The 20494-nt window shown below is 33.2% G+C and overlaps 1 protein-coding gene across 2 annotated transcripts in view; it reads left to right on the forward strand.

The window, feature by feature from the left end:
• ERICH1 (glutamate rich 1) overlaps window positions 1-17260 on the forward strand; it is an 84147-nt gene extending 66887 nt beyond the window's left edge. The window contains exons 5-7 of one of the 2 annotated variants that reach the window (XM_031951152.1): window positions 5924-6118; window positions 8739-8802; window positions 12598-12680. In XM_031951152.1, the coding sequence (XP_031807012.1) occupies window positions 5924-6118; window positions 8739-8788 (245 nt within the window). In that variant the 3' untranslated portion in view covers window positions 8789-8802; window positions 12598-12680. Of the gene's footprint in view, window positions 1-5923; window positions 6119-8738; window positions 8803-12597 lie in introns of both variants that reach the window. The other variant, XM_012539911.3, reaches the window with a different exon arrangement.
• Window positions 17261-20494: the final 3234 nt, after the last annotated feature.

Below are 20494 nucleotides of genomic sequence, written 5' to 3' on the forward strand. Positions count from 1 at the left end.
CAAATTAATAGTTCCATTTTTAGATAGGTGGTCATCATTAACTATGCTTCACATAAAGTAAATACAGATAAGAGAATTTGGAAATTTCTGCAACTTTATTTTCCTAAGATCATTGGAAGTATAAATATTAATACTTTTTTCCTTTCTCTTCTCTACTAATATTTTTAGCATGTCTTTAATTAAGCACTTGCTATATACAAAAGAATATCTAATATATGATAGTGAAATTATAATACCTTACATTTGTTTAGGTTTTAAAATCTGTCCCCTTGGTGATTTTATTTTAAAGTGATCTGTAGCAGTCAATATGGGATAAGAGAATTTGGAAATTTCTGCAACTTTATTTTTCTAAGGTCATTGGAAGTAAAAATATTAATACTTTATTCTTCTCTCTTCTCTACCTAATATTTTTAGCATGTCTTTAATTGAACATTTGCTATATTATATACAAAAGAATATCTAATATATGGTAGTGAAATTATAATAATACCTTACATTTGTATAGGTTTTTAAATCTGTCCCCTTGGTGGTTTTATTTTAAAGTGATTTGTAGCAGTCAATATGGATTTACTAGAGAGAAAAATATGGCAAATGTATTTCTTCTTTTGATAGTTATGAGACTGAGGATATGTTATTGGCATGGTATATATTGATAAGTATCAGTTTTGTCAGTCTTATGATATCATTTTTGACAAAATGACGATTTAGATACTAAATGATAGTCGTCAGATGGGTTTAGCTATTTAAACAATCATATTCAGTGTTTATCAATGAATAATTGTTATTCTGGAGGGAGTCCCCTATGACTCATCCTAGTTCATTATTTTTATCAGTATTTTGAATAAAGATATAAAAGGAATGTTTATCAAGTTTGTATATCCCACAAAACTGAGAATAGTGTCTAAGATTGATTGACAAATTCCATAAATTTGAGCCTTTCATGTACACATGCTCTAGGGATCTCTTGAACTAAAATTTTTTTGTTTTTGGCACTGATGTGACTTGGCATATTTTATCAACCACTCATGTGGATCCTTCATTGAAACAGGAGTCTAAAATTTTAATTAAGCAAAATTAAAATGTAGGTGATCACAGCCGGGAAATAAACTGAGAGACAAATATGCAAATCATTGTTCATTATAAATGAAAATTAACTTAGATAACTATTTTTCAGAAGGAACTCTTAAAATTTTTCATTGTTAAATTAATGTCTAAAAACATAACCAAGCAAAGAATGTTCTCAAGATGGGAAGTGAATAAAGAATAAGATGAGATTCATGTACATGCATAAATGTGGATAGTTAAGCAAAAAAGAAGTTGAAACTACAACTTTTAAGGTAACATATTTCTAAAATAACACGGAAAAATAAAGATAACATTCTTAGAATCTTATTGTACTGTTCTTGGTGAGGGGTGTGTTAAAACTATTGATAGGCCTGAAAGGTAGTAATAGATCTTATCTTTTTTTTAAACATTATTTGCTCCTTGGTAGGCAGAGTATTTTCCCATAATTAGTAGGTCGGTTGTATATCTTTCATGGTTTTGGTTTTAGTTGGTCTGTTCTTAAAGCAGTATGTTCTGTTACCAAGTCTTTGGAAGGATAAATTTTAATCAGAAGGAACAGAATAAGTTAAGTTGGTGAGGAAGAAGTAATAGTGATGTTATTTACTAAGACATACATGAAGAACATTTGTTGAAGATCAACAAAAATAAAAATGAAAGAGATAGAGTTAACTGTAGTAGATTTCAGAAAGGGAAAAGTCTGCATAATAAATGAAGTTAGGGAGGAATTTATTTCATCATGTGCACCCTAGAAATAGAAGTATTGAATTGAGATTTGGATAGTCATCTGTCAGAGATACAAAAATTCTTCCTGGATTAGAAGCAAGGTTAAATTAGATGACCTGAAAAGTACCTTCATCTCTATCAATTATATCATACTATAGCAAGTAATCTGTCAACTCACAAACTGCATAGTAGAATACTCAAGTTATGATTGAGATTTTTTTTGAATTTCCCTTTAATACTCTCTTAACCTAAAAATTAATTTATCTTCCCCACCTTTATGCTATCGAAACATGTAGTAGCTATATAGAAGCTTAGGATACATATCAGAAGATGAGGAAACATGAAAGGTCAAGTGTCATTCCCTAGCTAACACAGATTGCATAGAGCTGACATTCAACTCGAAAGCCTTTGACTTCCAAAGCCAACATTCTCACTGTAAATGGAGGTAACTGGTTCACTCTTGTCCTCCTTCCAGTGTTTCCCACAAATGTTACAAAAATTGATGAGAATAGTTCTAAGATAGAGCTATTTAAAAAATCTTAAAATAAACTTTGAAATAAAATGTCCTTGCCTTATCATTTCTACTCTCCTCCACATTCCTAGTGGCCACATAATTTCTCCTCATTTCCTGGTGAAATGCAATTGTCAGTAATGTTGCATTCCCTTGGCAAACCATCAGAAAAAGAGAGATCTCAGCAGTGGGATATGACTTGTCCATGGTGGTCCAGATGTGTGTTTGAAAAAATAACTTATCCCCACATGCTAGTTCTAAAAGGCACATGTGCCTGAAGTTCTGCATCTTTTTCTCAGCTGATGGCTGCAATCATATGCCTGGGAATAGCCAAGCTCCTTTCTGAGGCAGCAACCTGGAACAGAGGGAACTTCATCTATTGTTAGGTGAGTAGTTCTGACTCTGCTGAGAAATGTTATACATACACATTTTTCAGATTCTTTAGTTAATGGTGGTAGTTCATTTTCCAGAGGCATAACAGTTTCTGTCCCTTTAACAACAGCACTTTTCACAGATATGTTTTGTTGTTGTTGTCTACCTCAACAGACTATATAGTATACAGGCTATGTCAGTTATTATTTTTCAAATTTAACTTCCTTTAAAAACTAAATTTATGAAAATAAAAACTTATAAATAAATTAGATAGAGGGTAGTTATCTACATTCCAAAAACATTCTTTAGTTCTCAAAGAATTTAGCAGAAACTTTTTTTGATAAAGGCAATTTACAATACCATTAAATATTTTAGCACAGTGAATTTAAATATTACTTCAGCAAATCATTAATTATGTGGACACCTTAGTTCTTCTTTAGGCTGTAGTAAAAATTTTTTCTACCTTTAACAACACAAAATAAACTTACCCTCTCTACCATAATTTAATGAGTATTAAATTGGAAGAGATTTTTTTTATCAAATGCTCTCTACTTTTTGATTGGAAAAACAGAATTAATGACCAGAAGTTAGAGCAACTACTCAACTGGACCATTAATGAAAGGATGTCCAATCATTCCAAATGACTGATATTCAAGAAATTCTAAAGATGAGGAAGCAAACATTGATTAAGATGCCCAGAGAACCCAATCAAGAAAAACAGAACATGGAATAGAAGAAATAGGACAAGCATCAAAATTCATGAAGCAGAATATGAACCACATAAAATTAGTAATTCATGGAGAAAACATCTTATGATATGATAAAGAAACTCGGCAATACCAGTTGTGCCATCCTGTGCATCTAAAAAGAGTCTAGGATCCAGGAAACAGAAACAACTGTCCCTCCCATAGTATCTCACAGACTTTGATTTAGTGGTATACCAGCTGTGAGATATTCCATCAGCAAAGGATCATAGTTTCTCATGTATTCCCACATTTATTATTCCAGCTCATACCCTTCCTAGTCAACTTAGGTAGTTAGTCAATAAACATTTATTAAACACCTCTATGTGCTAAGTACTGTGCTAAGCTCTGGGTATACAAAGCTCCAGCCTTCCAAGAGCTTACAACCTAATGGGAGAAGAAAACATACACAATAAAACTGAAAAGCAGGGTGGGGAACCAAGTGCAAAATGAGACATTCTAAGCTTAGTTATCTACTTAAGTAGAGGTTTTGGAGTTCATATCTCATTTAACAGAGGGTATGGATCAGGTGGAATACCAAGGCTGATGGGATCTTATAAGATGATGAGTTGTATTACAGATGCTTACATGTTAGCAATTAAAGACAAATCTGATCATAAGAGTTTTTTTGTATGTAGGTCAAATCAAGAATGAGGAAGGCCAAGAAGCTAAGGAATAGATCTCAGGATTGTGCAATAATCAGTGACAGATGGAGATTATTGTGATTTATAGGATAAAATGAAGACTAACTGTCCCAGGAGTTAGTACATGGAATACCACTGGAGCAAGTCATACCTAATCACCTACTTAGTGATTATCTGGGATTGCAGTGTTTAGATGTACAAGGTATAGAATATGTTTGCATGAAAAGAGAAATTCTGGTTAAGGAAAGATAGCTAACTATTGTTTTTATTTATCATTTATTTATTTATTTAAAACCTCCATTTCCTTTCTTTACTCTCTGGCAGAAAACATTCAGGTCTCTTGAGCACTGAATTTAGCAAATAACTGTTCCTCACTAAACCCTCAAGCCTTTTCTCAGTGCTACCCCTCTCATCTTTCTGTAGCATTTATTATCAAGGACTGCCCATTGCCTCTTAATAGATTCTTTCCTTAGTTTCCATAATACTGATATCCGCCATTTTTCTTATTCAAGTACTATTTGAATTCCTTCTCTGATTCATCTTCTTCCTCTGACCCCCAAGTCTGACTTTCCTCCAGGCCTCCAAAACTTCTATCCTTTCTAGTCCCTCTTCTCTCTTTGATGTTTTGTTTTGTTTTCCCTCCAATCTTATATAGTTTTATAGCTTCAATTGTTACTTCTATGTAGTTGGCTTGAAATGTGAAATGTATAGCCAATCCTGAAATCTCACTTGAACACCAGAATTGTTTGGCCTCCCTTCCTATAATTTCTGCCATCTTAACTCACTTTTTCATGAAGTCACGGGTCTAAAGCAGAAAAGCATCTTAACAGAAATCTAGACTAATCCATATAGATTCATGAGGAACAAGTTAAATTAGCCTAATTTCCCTTCTGGTTAGGATTAGTCACTGGCAAAAAGTGTTATGGAGAAGATGGAAAAATGTGGAGTATATGACAGTATAGTAAGGTGAATTTATAGCTTGTTTGATTCTGCCCCAAAGAATTTTATTGTATCATTCCTTTATACTGCTAATTTTTCAGTTGCATGGTTCCTAAGATGCTACATTGCAAAAGCCAGTACAAAAATCTGAATGATTCCTAAAATTATATTTGTGAAACAACTCTTATTTTACTTAAAGTGAGAGTGAACTATATATAAATTTCTTCATTTTAGGCTTGATTAAAAAAAAATTAACCATTTGTGTTGGAACTACTTATAAACAATTTACTTAAAAACATGCAAAAATTTTCTAACAGCAGCTTGACTGTCTATAGTTGTTGTTTTATTTTTAAGTTAAACTCTTTGTCTTTGACACATTTCACAAATGCCTTTTATCTTTAATCTGACTCTCCTAACTCCCTGGCTTTGCACGTTTTTCAAATATAATGTAGTACAGTAGGGAAGACACTTACATATACCCAATAATACCTTCAATCAATAGAATAAACATGCTTGTGTAGTGAAAGTCAGTTTAGATTTTTGTTCTTATTCAGTTCCATATTGGGGGGAAGGCAGTGTGTATGTGCACATGTGCACACCCTGCCCTCCAAATCATTTGTCAGAGTACTGAATTGTCTTCCGGAGGGCAACATGGTATTGGTCAATAGATTTTAGAGTCAAACTTTGCAGTGCTGACTTTTTAAAATGCTGTCCATTTAAGAGAATTATGAAAATCAAATGAAATGATATACATAAAAGTACCATTATAAAATTATACATACATATCAGGTAGTATTATGATCATTCCTTTTGTAGTATTGACCAATGTATTTCCTATATAAGGTAATTGAGTGATAATTGTCATAAGTTTAAAAAATTTATATCATTAAATAAAATGTTAAATGATTTTGCCTTGTTTTCTGTAGGTAATATTAAATCTTCTGGTTCAGTTGCTTGTTTGGAAACTATCCAGGAGGTTTTTAAACATCTTGAGTTTCATCGCATAGCTTCCTCAGATATTATACTTTTGCACCAGATGAAAACTCTGGTACTTTTACAAGATATCAAGAGATTGAAGAGTGCTTTGGAACAATTCCAAGAACAGTGCATGATGCCACCTGGTATGTAATGCAATTTATTAATCATAGTATGTATGTTTTTCTTAAGATTTGCTTTAAAAAACCTTAAGAAAATAATAATAAATCAGGATATGTGATAATAATACACGTGATTTGGTTGAATAATATAGTCCCAAAGAAAAACACTTTCATGCCTTTTTTGATTTGTTTATGGGAAAATGTATAATCACTCTAATTTTTCATCTTGAGATTAATTCAGAGAATGTTTATAAATCCCAAAAAGAAGTCTTCTATAGTTTTACATGGAGTAGGAAAATTTATCTTTTCCTCTTCTCTTCCTTTATTTTCTATGCTAGAATAATTCGATTTCCTGTACTCTTCAATTTTAGAAACCAAAAAAGGAAAAATTAAGATAATCAGTACTCTACTTTCATTAAGGATATTAAATACCTACTGTATGAATGTTATGATAAGCCCAAGAGAAGAGGCAAAGAAGTATTCACCATAAGTTCTACCCTCAAGAAGTATAAAATCTAGTTGGAGAGAGCTAAATATTAATGCTAGCTCTTTTTGTCATAGGAAAGAGTTAGAAATTAAAAGGATGCTCATCAATTAGGGAATGATGACACATTATGGTATATGAATATGATGGAATAATACTGAAAGAAATTATGAAGGGGATAAATTCAGAAAAATCTGGGAAGAAATATGAATTGATACAAGTGAGGTGAGCAGAACTAGAACAACAATCTACATAATAATAGTAGTGTTGTAAAGATAACCAATTGTGAAAAACTTGTTTAACCGATTAATACAATGATCCACCACAACTCCAAAGTTCTTACAATATAAAATGCTCCCTACCTCCAAAGAGATGGTCTGAGTGCAGTTTAAAATATATTTTTGTTTCTTTTGTTGATTTTCCTTGATTTTTTCCTTTTTTTTTTTTTTAAGAACATGGCTAAAATGGAAATATGTTTTACATAACTTATGTTTAATGAGTATTTTTTCCTAACTTCAATAAGTAGAGAGAAAGAGGGCTTCAGGGACATGGAGAACTTGGAACTGAAAATAAAAGTAAAATATTTTTTAAAACTACTAATACTAGACATAAATGACAACATACCAGAGATGGCCTAAGCTTCTTTATAATTATATGTCAAATGAATGATACAAGTAATAAATGTTATGAATTTGTGGAATTCAGAAATCACTGTATTGGACTGATCAGGGATAACTTCCTGGAGATAATGGTAATTGAGCTGGAGTTTGACATATGGTGTTGGATTTATAAGAAGACTTTTAAAATTTTTTTTAAAAAGCGATAGCAGATTTAACCCTCCTACATTCCACTTTTGAAAAAGATAGGTTTTTAAAATTAATTTTCCCATATTCATTTTTAATTCTAATTCAAAGAAAGAAATCTTCCTATTGAATTTAAGGCACATTTCTTTTAGGATTAATATTAAACACATAAAGATCAATACCTCATAACTCTCTAATGGAAAGGTTGTTAGCTCTCTAGTCAATTGAACTAGGTTAAGATCCCACACCTGAATCTTTACTTTTCAAACTTTGGGCACTTGCACTTAGCCTTTCAAGGCTTCAGTTTCATCATCCATAAAGTAAGAATATTAACTAAACAGCCCCTGAGATATCTTTCAGCTTTAAATTCATGATGCCATCCAAGATTCCTTGCTTATTTTTTTTCTTTTGATTGTTCTGCTAGTGAAGAATAGATAGTAATAAAGGTTAATCTTAATCACTATACAAAAAGTTAATTTATATATATGTGCATATATATGTATGTATTTCAAAGCATAAATTGAGAAAGACTATGAATATAGAAGTAATATGGATTTTTTAAATGATGAAAAAGAATCATTTTTAGGCATATTATCACAAAGTATCTGTAGCTATCTATAAATACACACACACACACACACACACACAGTTTTTTATGGCATATTTTACTCCGTAGTCATTTTTATTTTTTACTCAAATGTTTTATTTGGTATGGAGCAAAAGTGCCTCATCCGATTTTGCATATTGAATCTCTCAGCTAGGAATGCTTCCACAGGTATGTCTCACTTTATGTCTTTCTCACAACCTTCAAATCAATCAAATTTTTGCACTAAAATACTGGAAATGACCTGTTTTTGTATGGGCTTACCCTTCACCAAGACCTGGCAGGCTACCCAATGAGTTGTGTGGCTAAAAGAAGTCTTGGCCGCTTAAGTGACCCAGCTTCTGGGGAGGAGGCCCTTCACTAGATCATACCTTCTGCTGCTATCTGACCACGGTGATTCCTGATGTGGCAGGATCTGCCAGAGCTTAGGGCCTACTGTGACTTAGAAAATTAGGGATGCCTCTGCAACACAGGGAGAAGGCTATAATGGAGGCCGCAGGTTTCAGTTAATAGACAGTCTCAGCATACGACAGGTTCTAGGCACCATGTGATCATCTGATCCTCACAGTAATCCTACAGAGTAGGTGCTAAGGAAAGTGAGGTGAACAGAAGGTAGGTGACTTGCCCAAGAACACATAAGGAGGAGGTTTTTAGGGCAAATTTTAACTCAGATCTCCTTGACTCCATATCTGTATTCCATCCCTAACTAACAAATGAGCTAGCTAGAGAAGGAATCTTGTCTTTGTTTTCTAGATGTTCCACTTGTATTATGGATACACAATAGAAAGAACACATCAAGATAAAGCCCACAAATGAGGTAATAGATTCTAGAATCTATTAGTAAGTAAAGGGATTTTTATTTTGAAAGGGGAACTAGAGATGAAATGTTATTCAAATTAGAGAAGGTAAGGAGATGGGAGAAGCAGTCTTCTGTACTCTTTTTATAGTTTTATATTAGTACTAACAAAGGAATAAGAGAATAATAACAATAAATGCAGGGAATAGGGAATAACCTCAGGAAAATGGAAGGATTATGAAAGAGACTGTAGAAGGAGATGGATCAGACCTAGTGTAGGTAGTCAAAATAAATTTCAAGGACTAAGTGTAGACTTAGGAGGAAAAATAATAAAAATAAATTGAACAAAACATAAATGTAATAATAACAAGTATAAATGGGATAAATTCATCAATAAAATGAAAGAAAATAGAACATTGAATAAGAAAGCTAGCAAAATAATTTGCTGCATTCAGATACTTATTGCAAATTATAAAAAATACTGAAATACTTATTGAAAATTGTAAAGTATATTGAAATATTCCCAACCATATACTTTGTGACAGTGAAGAACTGCAAACAAAGGGCTTGCCCATCAGTTCAGAAATGACTAAAACTTAAAAAACAAAAACTTTGGTATATCAGTACAAATATCACTATGTAGTAAGAAATTACAATTATATAAAATTCAGAGAAAATAGCATTTTTAAAAAACGGAAATGGATTATTAGACTCAATCATATAGACAGTGACTAGACAATATAAATGAAAAGATCATTGAAACTGAACTCCAAGTAATTTTTAAACTAATAAATGTATAGATAATGAAACATACTTCCCTCCTGAGCTACAAGGACCATTTGGGAAAGAATGATGTTTAGATTGTCAAATGTAGAAACTTTATCGATAGATGTACTTACTTGATTTTCTTTGACATAAGGGAAATTTATTCTGGAATGAAGACAGGTCTTTTCCCTCAAATGACTATAATGGAAAGATGAAAGTCATCAATGAAATAGATTTTACAAGTTAAAAAAAAGATATAAATACTTTTGAGACTTGGGGGAGTTCCAAGCATGTGATTTCAACAGAAACATAAGCTCCCAAAAATGAAACACCTTCTACTCTTCCAAATCAGTAATTGATGGTAGTTTTATAGACTTTCCTAGGAGATTAAAAAGTTAGATAACAAGTAGTATATGCCAGAGATGGAATTTGAAACAAAGATATCCTAACTCTTAAGGCCAGCCTCTACATATTAAAAATTAGAAGCTGGAATAAAATGTATTATATTTTAGTTCAATCCCCCAAAAAGATAGGAATTGTAATCATGATTTAAGGCAAAGATAAAATTGATCATGTCAAGAGAGAGGTAAAAAGGAAAACTTTATTATCAATAAAAGCAACAAAGAAGGTAAAAGAATATTATCAGATATAGAAATAGATATACATGTTTATATGTGTGCATACATACACATACACATCTATTTTTAAATAACATAGTATTCAAGTTCCTAAAGGAAACTCTAGATAAATTGCAAAAAGTAACAAAATAATTATATGATGCTTTAATATTGTGAATCTTAAGAGAATGATGTACAAGTTAAAACTAGTTTGGTTGAGTAGATCCAAAAAAAGTGTTGGAAAAATTAGAATTGAAACATCCTTGGCAGTTTCCAAATAAGAATAGCCCTATTTATGAGCATCAGAGGGATCATTCATAAAAAAGTGATCAAATACCAGAGCAAAAAGACATCATAAATAAATGTGAAAATTAAGAAATAATTAACGTATCCTTTACAGATCATATTGCAAGAAAAATGAGTCAGTAAAGGTGATAGAAACAAAAGAAACAAACCTAAATAGAAACTTAGTAACAATATTCTAAATAATAAGTGGATCAAAGAATAATATAGAAACAATTATCCTTTAAAATATTTGAATAAAGAATAGTGAAACTGGAGACTAAATGTGTGACATCATTGATATGAAGAACTCCCGGAGGAAAAAACTCCTTTTACAGTGCAACTTAATAGAGAAATTCCTAGGGCATTGAAAGGTTAAGTGACTTACTTAGCATTATACAACCAGTATGCCATAGAGAAGGAACTTGAACTTAGGTCTTCCAAATACCAGAGCGAGTTCTTTAGCCAAATAACAAAATAGAAAGAGAACATTAGCGAACTAATAGCGAACTATTTTTTTAAAATAATGACCCAAATCAATAAGTAGAAAAATGCAAATGAAAACAACTCTGAGATTTCACTTCACACCCTGCAAATTGAAAAAAAAATATGACAAAAAAATGGCAATAGGCAGTGTTGAATGGGGTATGGTAGAAGAGATGCACTAATACATTGTTGGTGGATCTGTGAAATGATCTGACCTTTTTTGAAAAGCAGTTTAGAATTATGCAAATAAAGGGGAAAAAAGTCCACACCCCATGAACAAAAGATTGCATTATTGGGCACATATGCCAAGGAAGCCATAGATAAATTTCCATGTATTCCATAATATTTATATTAGCACTTTTTGTGATAGCTAAGAATTGGAAACAAAATAGATGCCCATCAGTTGTTTGTTCAGTCATTTTTCAGTTGTCTGACTCTTTGTGACTCCATTGAACAAAATGCTGGTGTGGTTACTTTCCTTCTCTAGGTTGTTTTCCAAATGAGCAAACTGAGGCAAACACTTTAAGTGCCTTGCTGGGGATCACACAGATGTTGTCTACATTTAAATTCATGAAGATGAATCGTCCTTATTCCAGGACCATCACTGCAATATCTAGCAATTGGGAATTATACACGCACACACACGCGCGCGCGCGCACACACACACACACACACACACACACTAAATTATAAAGATCAAATGGGACCTCCCTTTGTACTGGAGAAGAAATCTGAATTTTTTTTTTTCCTTTTGTGGGGTGTTTACTGCAAAATTTGGATTAAGTATTTGATCTTAGACTCTATGTCATCTGCTAGCCGTTTTTATGTCATCTGCAAAACTTCCCCCAAATTCCCATTTAATTTCTCACACTGATCCATGATATATTGAAACCACAATTGGGAAAGTCTCAGTGTGGAAAGGATAACTATCAACCAGTTCTACTGATTTTTTTTCCCCCACTAACAATAATATTTTTCATATGGGATATCTTTCTGGGAAGGAAGAAATAAAAATACTTGATAATTATACTTAAAAAAAAATCAATACAACTTTTTTTTTTTCTTTTTTAAGAAAAGACTGTAAACTCCTTGAGGACAGGAACTGTTTAATTTTGTTGGATTTGTATTCTCCCTACTTAACACAGTGCTTAGCACATAGTAGGGTTTAATAAATGCTTGCTGCCAGCCCTTTAAAAATAAGTCTATTGCAAAGCAACCCTGGATTTCAGTAGTTTTATTATGTTAGAAAGACTTTAATTATTGAACACCTGTGTTCCAGTGTCTTCATTTTGAAGCTCAGTTTAGCAAAATTCAGAGAGGCTCAACACTGAAGAGTTGGCTATCTGGTGATGAATTTTGAAGTCATATTAATGATATCCATATAGAAACAAATTAAATATTATTTGGCTTACTATAGTTTCTGAGATTATTTTCTAAGAGAACTCTAAAATCTACAAGAGTCAAAGCTAAAGTAACATACACATCAGAATTTTCTCATCTTTAAATCACATTTGTTACATTTATGTGTATTTTGCTATTCCTACTTGTCAGATTTACCTTCTGGCAAATTTTTCACAATTTATTTGGTTTTCAAAGTTTGTATATGACAGACACTAGAATTATAATTTATAATGCATAATTGTTTGGGTTTTTTTTTTCTTTTCAGATCATGCAAGAGAAATTGCAACTCTCTTTCATTATTGGATTACTGATATCCTTCCAGTAAGGAACCAGGAAATAAGGTCCGGAGGCTCATCTACAACGAGTTAAAATTTAATAATAGGGAAAAGCCTGAAAGAAGAAATATGAAATGCCTGAGAACTTTACTGAAGTTGCCAAAATAGGCTTTAAAAAGAAAAAAGTTCTATATTTTTAGTGTTAATCAGATACTGTAAATTGGTAAGATGTCTGTTAGTTTGCTTCTACAACGTAAATACTAAGTCTTACCTAAGACTTTAAATGTTAAAATCAGGATATTAGAATTGAAATGTTATTTATACATTTAATTTTTTCAAAGTATAGATCTTCAATTAACATTGAGATTCTTTTTTTTTTTTTTTTCTGTTTGCCATAAACAAAACATAAAAGTATATATTCTTTGTGGAATCAAATCAACTATTGTCTTGAAGCTACAATAAATTTTGTAAATGTCAAAATCATACTAGATTTTAAAATTCTTTTAGAATGCTTCATTTTCCCTCATTTTTGAGAACTGTTTTGATGCCAGGTGTCTGTTGTTAAGATTTTTGAGGAATGAATGGGATTACAGACTTTAAGAACATTTGCTATTTTATAGTGGAAAAAGCACCAGATTTGGAGTCAGAAGATCTGGTTTAAAATCTTAGTCCCTATTCCTTGCCACCTGCACTTGTGCTTTGCATTGTTTCTAAAAATTTGAAACTTTCATTTTAAAAAAGGAGATTTGATTAGGTGACTTCTATGCATGCTTTTGGGCTGTAGCAATCAAAGATTCTAACCATTTCACTGTTCAAGTGATCCACAATCCCAGAATTCCAGAGGTCTGATGAAATCTAGTATAGCCTTTTCATGGTACAGATGAGGAAATGGCCCAGAAAAATGAAGGGATTTCCCCAAAGTTGGACCCTAGGGAAAGAACTGTTAGTAGTATACTTTGAGGTCTGTTTGCAAAAAATAATACAGACTCCATTAGAAAATAGAAATAAATGAGACCTACCTTGTAATAATAGCAGTCTCATCTTCAAACATTTCGATTATTTTTTTCTTTACTTCATTTTCTTCACTGATAATAATTTTCATATAACATAGAATATCCTTTTACTTGACAGGATGAAGAGTTAAAAGAATTTTCATCTAGGGAACTAGGGGCTTGAAGGAGTGGGACATAAAACTGAATGATCAATCATGTTTCTACTAGAGTTTTTGTTTGTTTTTTAGTCAAATCCTCCCCCCCCCCCCCCAAAAAAAAAAAGCCCATAACACCACCATAAGTGCAAAGTAACTAATTTCTTTTGTCAAATTCTAGCCAGTTGTCAACCCTATTCTCTACCCAATCCTTTCTCTCTCCTTGACCCCTTCCTTTTCTTTTATCTCACTGCTTATCTAAATTTAGCTTTATGGGATAATCTCCATTAAACTGACAGTAAGAGGTAGCTTTTTAGATTTGATCAATCCCAATGTTAGAGCCTGAAGGGGTTTGGGGGATTATTTAAATTAGTCTTCTTACTTTCATTTGATCTGTGACTGACAAAATCACTGAACAAAGAATATTTTTATTCAAAATAACAATAAGGTGGGAAAGATCTTAGAAATAACTTTTTTTGGTGACCTTGCCTCTTGGTGAAGAGGATCTCACCAACTCAAGGGTCTCAATCAAATGACAATATTCCCCTGGCCTATTTCTTTCTTTCAGGAGCCCACTTGTTTCCCCTGCTGGTGCTGGTGTTGCCCTGGCACTAGGATTCCTAAGTCTCAAACATGATCAGTTTTAGTTTTTTTGCTCCTTGTGGCTACCAGAAAGCATATTCATTTCTCTCATGACAGCTGCCACATTTTGTGGCTTGCTTGACCCAGACCTACTCTTTTTCTTGGTGTCCTAGACCTACTCAGCATCCTCCTATCAGAAACTTAAGCCTCTGCCCCTAATATTTATTAGCACTATTATATCCTTCAGCTTTTCTTAAACTGTGGTTTGTGACATCATATGCTAAATGTGGGTGCACTGTCCACAAGAATAGAATTTTGGTCACATACTTTATATAACATTTTGAGGCTTCAAGCCTAGATTTAAAAAAATTGTTCTTGTTTATTGTTATTTTTTTCTCATTTTCAAAAAGCTGGGACAATTCCATTATTTCAAATGGAGCTATTTAACTAGCTTTTAAACCTAAGTCATTAGACTTAAATTGAATGACCAATAAAAGCCCCCAACCCAAGCATTTGTGACTCATTGTTTAGGATTTGATGACTTAACATGGTATAAATAGCAATTAATTTCTTTTCTGGACAGAAATTCTAAGGGTATTTCCTTTAGACAAACTGAGACCCAAGAAAGACCTAACTTAGGCCAAGGTCACCTACTGCATCCTGAAACATTGAAAATCTTAACTTTTGTCTAGCCTCTGAACTTGGATGACTGGAAGAGAGAATGAGGCTCATGACTTTTTGCAATATGGAATACTTGAGAGTAATAGTGAGAGATGCAAAATGTGACCATCACTTTGGGGGGGGAGGGCAAGGTGCTGTGAAGGAGTAATACTACCATCATCATCATCATAATGGTTATGATGACTATTATAATAACCATCAATTTATATAGCACTTTGAAATTTGCAAAGCACATTACAAATATCTCATTTGATGTTCACAACTGCTGTGCTAGATAAGTCATGGAATTTAAGAAAACTGAGGAATTAGAAGCTTAGGGGAACTTCAACAGGGATGTTGAAATCTCTTAATATAAGGGGGGCATGAACTAAGGAGAAGTAAAAGATGATGAACCAAGTCCTAAATTCTTTAAGAAAGAAGGATGAATGTACTTGGTGACATATCACCACAGCCACTATAATCTGGATCGGGTAGAAAATGTTTATATTGTAAATTTCAAAGGAGGAAAGATTGATGAGTGCTGGTGATAAAGGATTAATCTCCTAAACAGGAATGAGGAACAAAACAGATTCTAATTTCCCTACCAGGACCAATAGGGAGAGGGATAAAAGGGGAAAAATAAGGTTATGGTGTGAAGATAAGAGTCAGTGGTAGGAAAGAGACAAAGATGTAGTTATGTATTATTGTAGAGAGGAAGGAGAGGGAATCCAGGTCTCAGTGAGGACTAGTTGATGAAAATATTAGCAAAAAAAAAAAAGTTCTAGATTAAGGAAAATGTGTTCACTTGTAATAGAAGGAGAGATTGATATGGGACATGGATAAAGTAGGGCTGAGGAATATGGAGATGAGAGAACAGGAAGTGGGAGTTGAGAATAGTTTTTTCCTGTGTAGTACAGGACTAATTAATACAGACATAGAAAGAGAAACAGTAAGAAATTGTTAGAAGGATAATATTTGGTAATAAATGAAAAAGTTGAATTGCAGTTCTCCAAGGGATGTTGATGCTGGGCCTATCGTGTAGTGTAATGCTGAAGAAACTGAGGCAAGATAGAGATTAGAGTTTTTAATATTTGAGAGGGAGAGATTGTGCTGGGGACAAAACAGGATCCATGTTGCCCCCAGGGCTGAGTTGGACTGTCATCTCAAGGCAGTCAGCACTGAGTGAAGAATTCCAGGGATTCTTTATAGCTCCAGCAATCGGGAGACACAATGGCTGGGGAAGGAGGGGTAAGAGCACTGGTGAGCAGGAACTTTTCAGGAATGGACCATAAACAGTTAAGTGTCACCTCATTACATAGCCAAAATATTTAAGGTTTAATGTCAGTATCTGACCTTATAGGGAATAGTCTGAATTAATTTATTGAAGTATGACTAATTTGATCTCCTTTCTGTCAAAGGGATTCTCAGAAGACTTCTCTAGGATCACAATTTGAAAGTATCAATTCTGTGGCATTCAGCTTTCCTTAAATAGTCCTGTTCTCATAATTCCCTTCTAGTGTGAAAACCATAGCTATGATTATAGGGACCCTAGTTGGCAAGGTGATGCCCTTGCTTTTTAATATACTATCCAGATTTTCTATAGCTTCACTAACTTGTTGTGGTAGAAGCACCTGCATAGCTCAATGAATCTATTCCATACAAATCATGGAAGAGGTAATCCTGGAGAAGGAAATGCAGACCATTCCAGTATCTTAACCAAGAAAGCCCCATACAATGCTAAAATATTAAAGGAGTTGATATTGGAAGATGAGCCCCTCAATTTGAAAGATGTCCAATATACTATTAGGGAAGAGCAGAGGACAACTACAAATAACTCTAGTATGGTGACAAAAGGAAACTCTAGTTCTGGAAAGACCAGTAATGCATAGGAACTTAGAATGTAAGATCTATGAACCAAGATAAGTTGTATATGGTCAAACAGAAGATGGAAAGATTAAATATCAACATCTTGAATATTAGGGAACTAAAATGGGCAAGAATGAGTGAATTAAATTCAGATGAACAATCTACTGTAGGCAACAATCCATTAAAATAAATGGAGTACCCCTTATAGTTAATAAAAAGGATAAGAAAAGCAGCATTGAGATATGATCTCAAAAATGACAGACTGATATCAGTTTGAATCCAAGGCAAACTAATCAACATCACAGGAATACAAATCTAACCACTAATGCCAAAGAAGTCAAAGTTGATGAGTTTTATGAAGACCTACAATATCTTCCAGAAATTATATTAAAAAAGATCTTTATGGTAGGGGTTTGGAATGCTAAAGTAGGAAATCAGAAGATAATTGGAATAACAGGCAAATTTGGCCTCAGAGTACAAAATGAAGCAGGGCAGAAACTAATAAGAGTTTTGTCAAGATAATTCCCTGGTCATAGGAAACACTTTTTCAATAACCCAAAGTGTAACTCTACACGTGGACATCACCTGCTGGCCAACATTAAGTATTAAGTATGCTCAAGGGCATGGAAAAATTCGTATGAAATAATGAACGAAGTGAACAGAACCAAGAGAATTGCATATAGTAACAGCAATATTGTTTTAAGAATGATTTTTGAGTGACTAAATAATTTTGACTATTATAAATACACAAATTAAAAATAAAGGACATTTGAAGAAAGATGATATATGCATCTACAGAAAGAACTGATAAATTGAAGTATATATAGAATAATTTTACAAAATGTATATATAGGTAGGTGTGTGTATACATATACACACATATTTATGTCTGTTGGTAGTCATCTCTTGGGCAGGAGGGTAGAGAACAGAAAAAAGGGGGAAAAAAATTTACACAACAGCTTTGTGGTATATTTAGAGTAGCCAGTTGTGTATGCCAAATTTATAGTTTCATATGCAATCATCTTTTTATTGTACGATGTTACAGAAATGCTTGTTTTGTTCCATGAATTGAAAATAAAATACAAAGAGAAGAAGTAGAAGAAGAGGAAAAAAGAAGGAGGAGGAGGAGGAGAAGTGGTAGTGGTGGTAATAGTAGTTATGAAAGAAAGGGTTTCAGAGAAACCCAGGAAGACTTGTATGAGCTATTGCTGAATGAAATGAACAAAATGAGAACACAATGACAACATTGTGATCGAGACAATTTCAAAAGAATAAGGACTTCTCATCACTATAATAACCAATTATGATTCCAAAAGACTAATAAGGAAACACATTTCTTAACCTCCTGATAGAGAGATGAAAGAATCAAAGTGTAGACAAATTTATTCTTGACATGGCAAAAATAGAAATTTGATTAAGGATACCTGCTTGTAATGAGTTTTATTTTTATTTTGTTTGCAATGGAGGGGAGTTGGAGTAGGACAATGAAATGACAGCATATTTTTGCTGATTAAAACAAAATATGTTTTTAAGTCTACTTTACAAGAATAAGATAAAAGAGGCATTCAAGAATAAACAATTCTTCTGGGGAAAAAAAAAGATCTTAGTTGTTTTAGTGAACTGCAAGAGCACATTCTTGCAACAAGAAAAAAATCGCGACAAACTAATAATGTTAGGCTGCATTAAGAGAGACGTTGCATCCAGAATAATGGAGATGACAGTCTTATCGTATTCTGTCCCAATCAGACCACATCTAGAATACTGTGTTCTGTACTTGATGCCACATTTTAGGAGGACAGATAAGCTGGAGAGCTGGAAAGAGGGTGACAAGATAGTGAAAGACCTCAAGATTATGTCATATGAAGGAGGCTTTGTTAAAGAGAAGGACCTTTTGAGAGTTTAGCCTGGAGAATAGAAATAATGGTGTTTAACTATTTGGAAGCCTGTCATGTGAAACACGTGGAACCAGTTTTTCTTGATTACAGAAAACAAAATTAGAAACAATGTATGGAGAGGAGAAAGGAAGAAATTCCCTTTCAAGTCTAAGAATAGAGCAATGTTTACAACCAAATGAGATAGAGAGAATCACAAAAAGATAAAATGGACAGTTTTGATTACATAAAATTAAAAAATGCTTACCCAAATCCATTGCAGCTAAAACTAAAAGGTAAACAGTTAACTAGAAGAAAAAAACATTACATGACGTTTCTCTGAAAGAAAAGGTTTCATTTCTAAGACATTTAAGGAACTGATTCACATTTGTAAGGATAAGAGCCATTCCTCATTTCCAAAATATATAGAGAATTAACTCTAATTTATAAAAAATCAAGCCATTCTCCAATTGAAAAATAGTCAAAGGATATGAACAGACAATTCTCAGATGAAGAAATTGAAACTATTTCTAGTCATATGAAAAGATGCTCCAAGTCATTATTAATCAGAGAAATGCAAATTAAGACAACTCTAAGATACCACTACACACCTGTCAGATTGGCTAAGATGACAGGAAAAAATAATGATAATTGTTGGAGGGGATGCGGGAAAACTGGGACATTGATGCATTGTTGGTGGAGTTGTGAACGAATCCAACCATTCTGGAGAGTAATTTGGAATTATGCTCAAAAAGTTATCAAACTGTGCATACCCTTTGATCCAGCAGTGTTACTACTGGGCTTATATCCCAAAGAGATTATAAAGAAGGGAAAGGAACCTGTATGTGCACGAATGTTTGTGGAAGCCCTCTTTGTAGTGGCTAGAAACTGGAAACTGAATGGATGCCCATCAGTTGGAGAATGGCTGGATAAATTGTGGTATATGAATATTATGGAATATTATTGTTTGGTAAGAAATGACCAACAGGATGATTTCAGAAAGGCCTGGAGAGACTTACACGAACTGATGCTGAGTGAAATGAGCAGGACCAGGAGATCATTATATACTTCAACAACACTATATGATGACCAGTTCTGATGGACCTGGCCATCCTCAGCAATGAGATCAACCAAATCATTTCCAGTGGAGCAGTAATGAACTGAACCAGCTACGCCCAGAGAAAGAACTCTGGGTGATGACTAACAACCATTACATTGAATTCCCAATCCCTATATTTATGCCCACCTGCATTTTTGATTTCCTTCACAAGCTAATTGTACAATATTTCAAGAGTCTGATTCTTTTTGTACAGCAAAATAACGGTTTGGTCATGTATACTTATTGTGTATCTAATTTATATTTTAATATATTTAACATCTACTGGTTATCCTGCCATCTGGGGGAGGGGATAGGGGGTAAGAGGTGAAAAATTGGAGCAAGAGGTTTGGCAACTGTTAATGCTGTAAAGTTACCCATGCATATAACCTGTAAATAAAAGGATATTAAATAAAAATTTAAAAAAAAAGGATAAGAGCCATTCCCTACTTGAGAAATGATCAAAAAATATGGACACCTTTCAGAGAAAGAGATCCAGGCCATCTTTATCCACATTAAAAAACCACATATGTATGTGTGTGTATGTATGTATGTATACATATGCTACTTAAAGCAGTTCTCAGGTTTCACTTCATACCCATCATAATGGCAAAGTTGATCAAAAAAAGATATTGAAAGAGCTGAAATTGTGAATTGATAAAGCC

This window comes from Sarcophilus harrisii, chromosome 2 (genome assembly GCF_902635505.1).
Source record: "Sarcophilus harrisii chromosome 2, mSarHar1.11, whole genome shotgun sequence".
NCBI classification, from domain to species: Eukaryota; Metazoa; Chordata; class Mammalia; order Dasyuromorphia; family Dasyuridae; genus Sarcophilus; species Sarcophilus harrisii.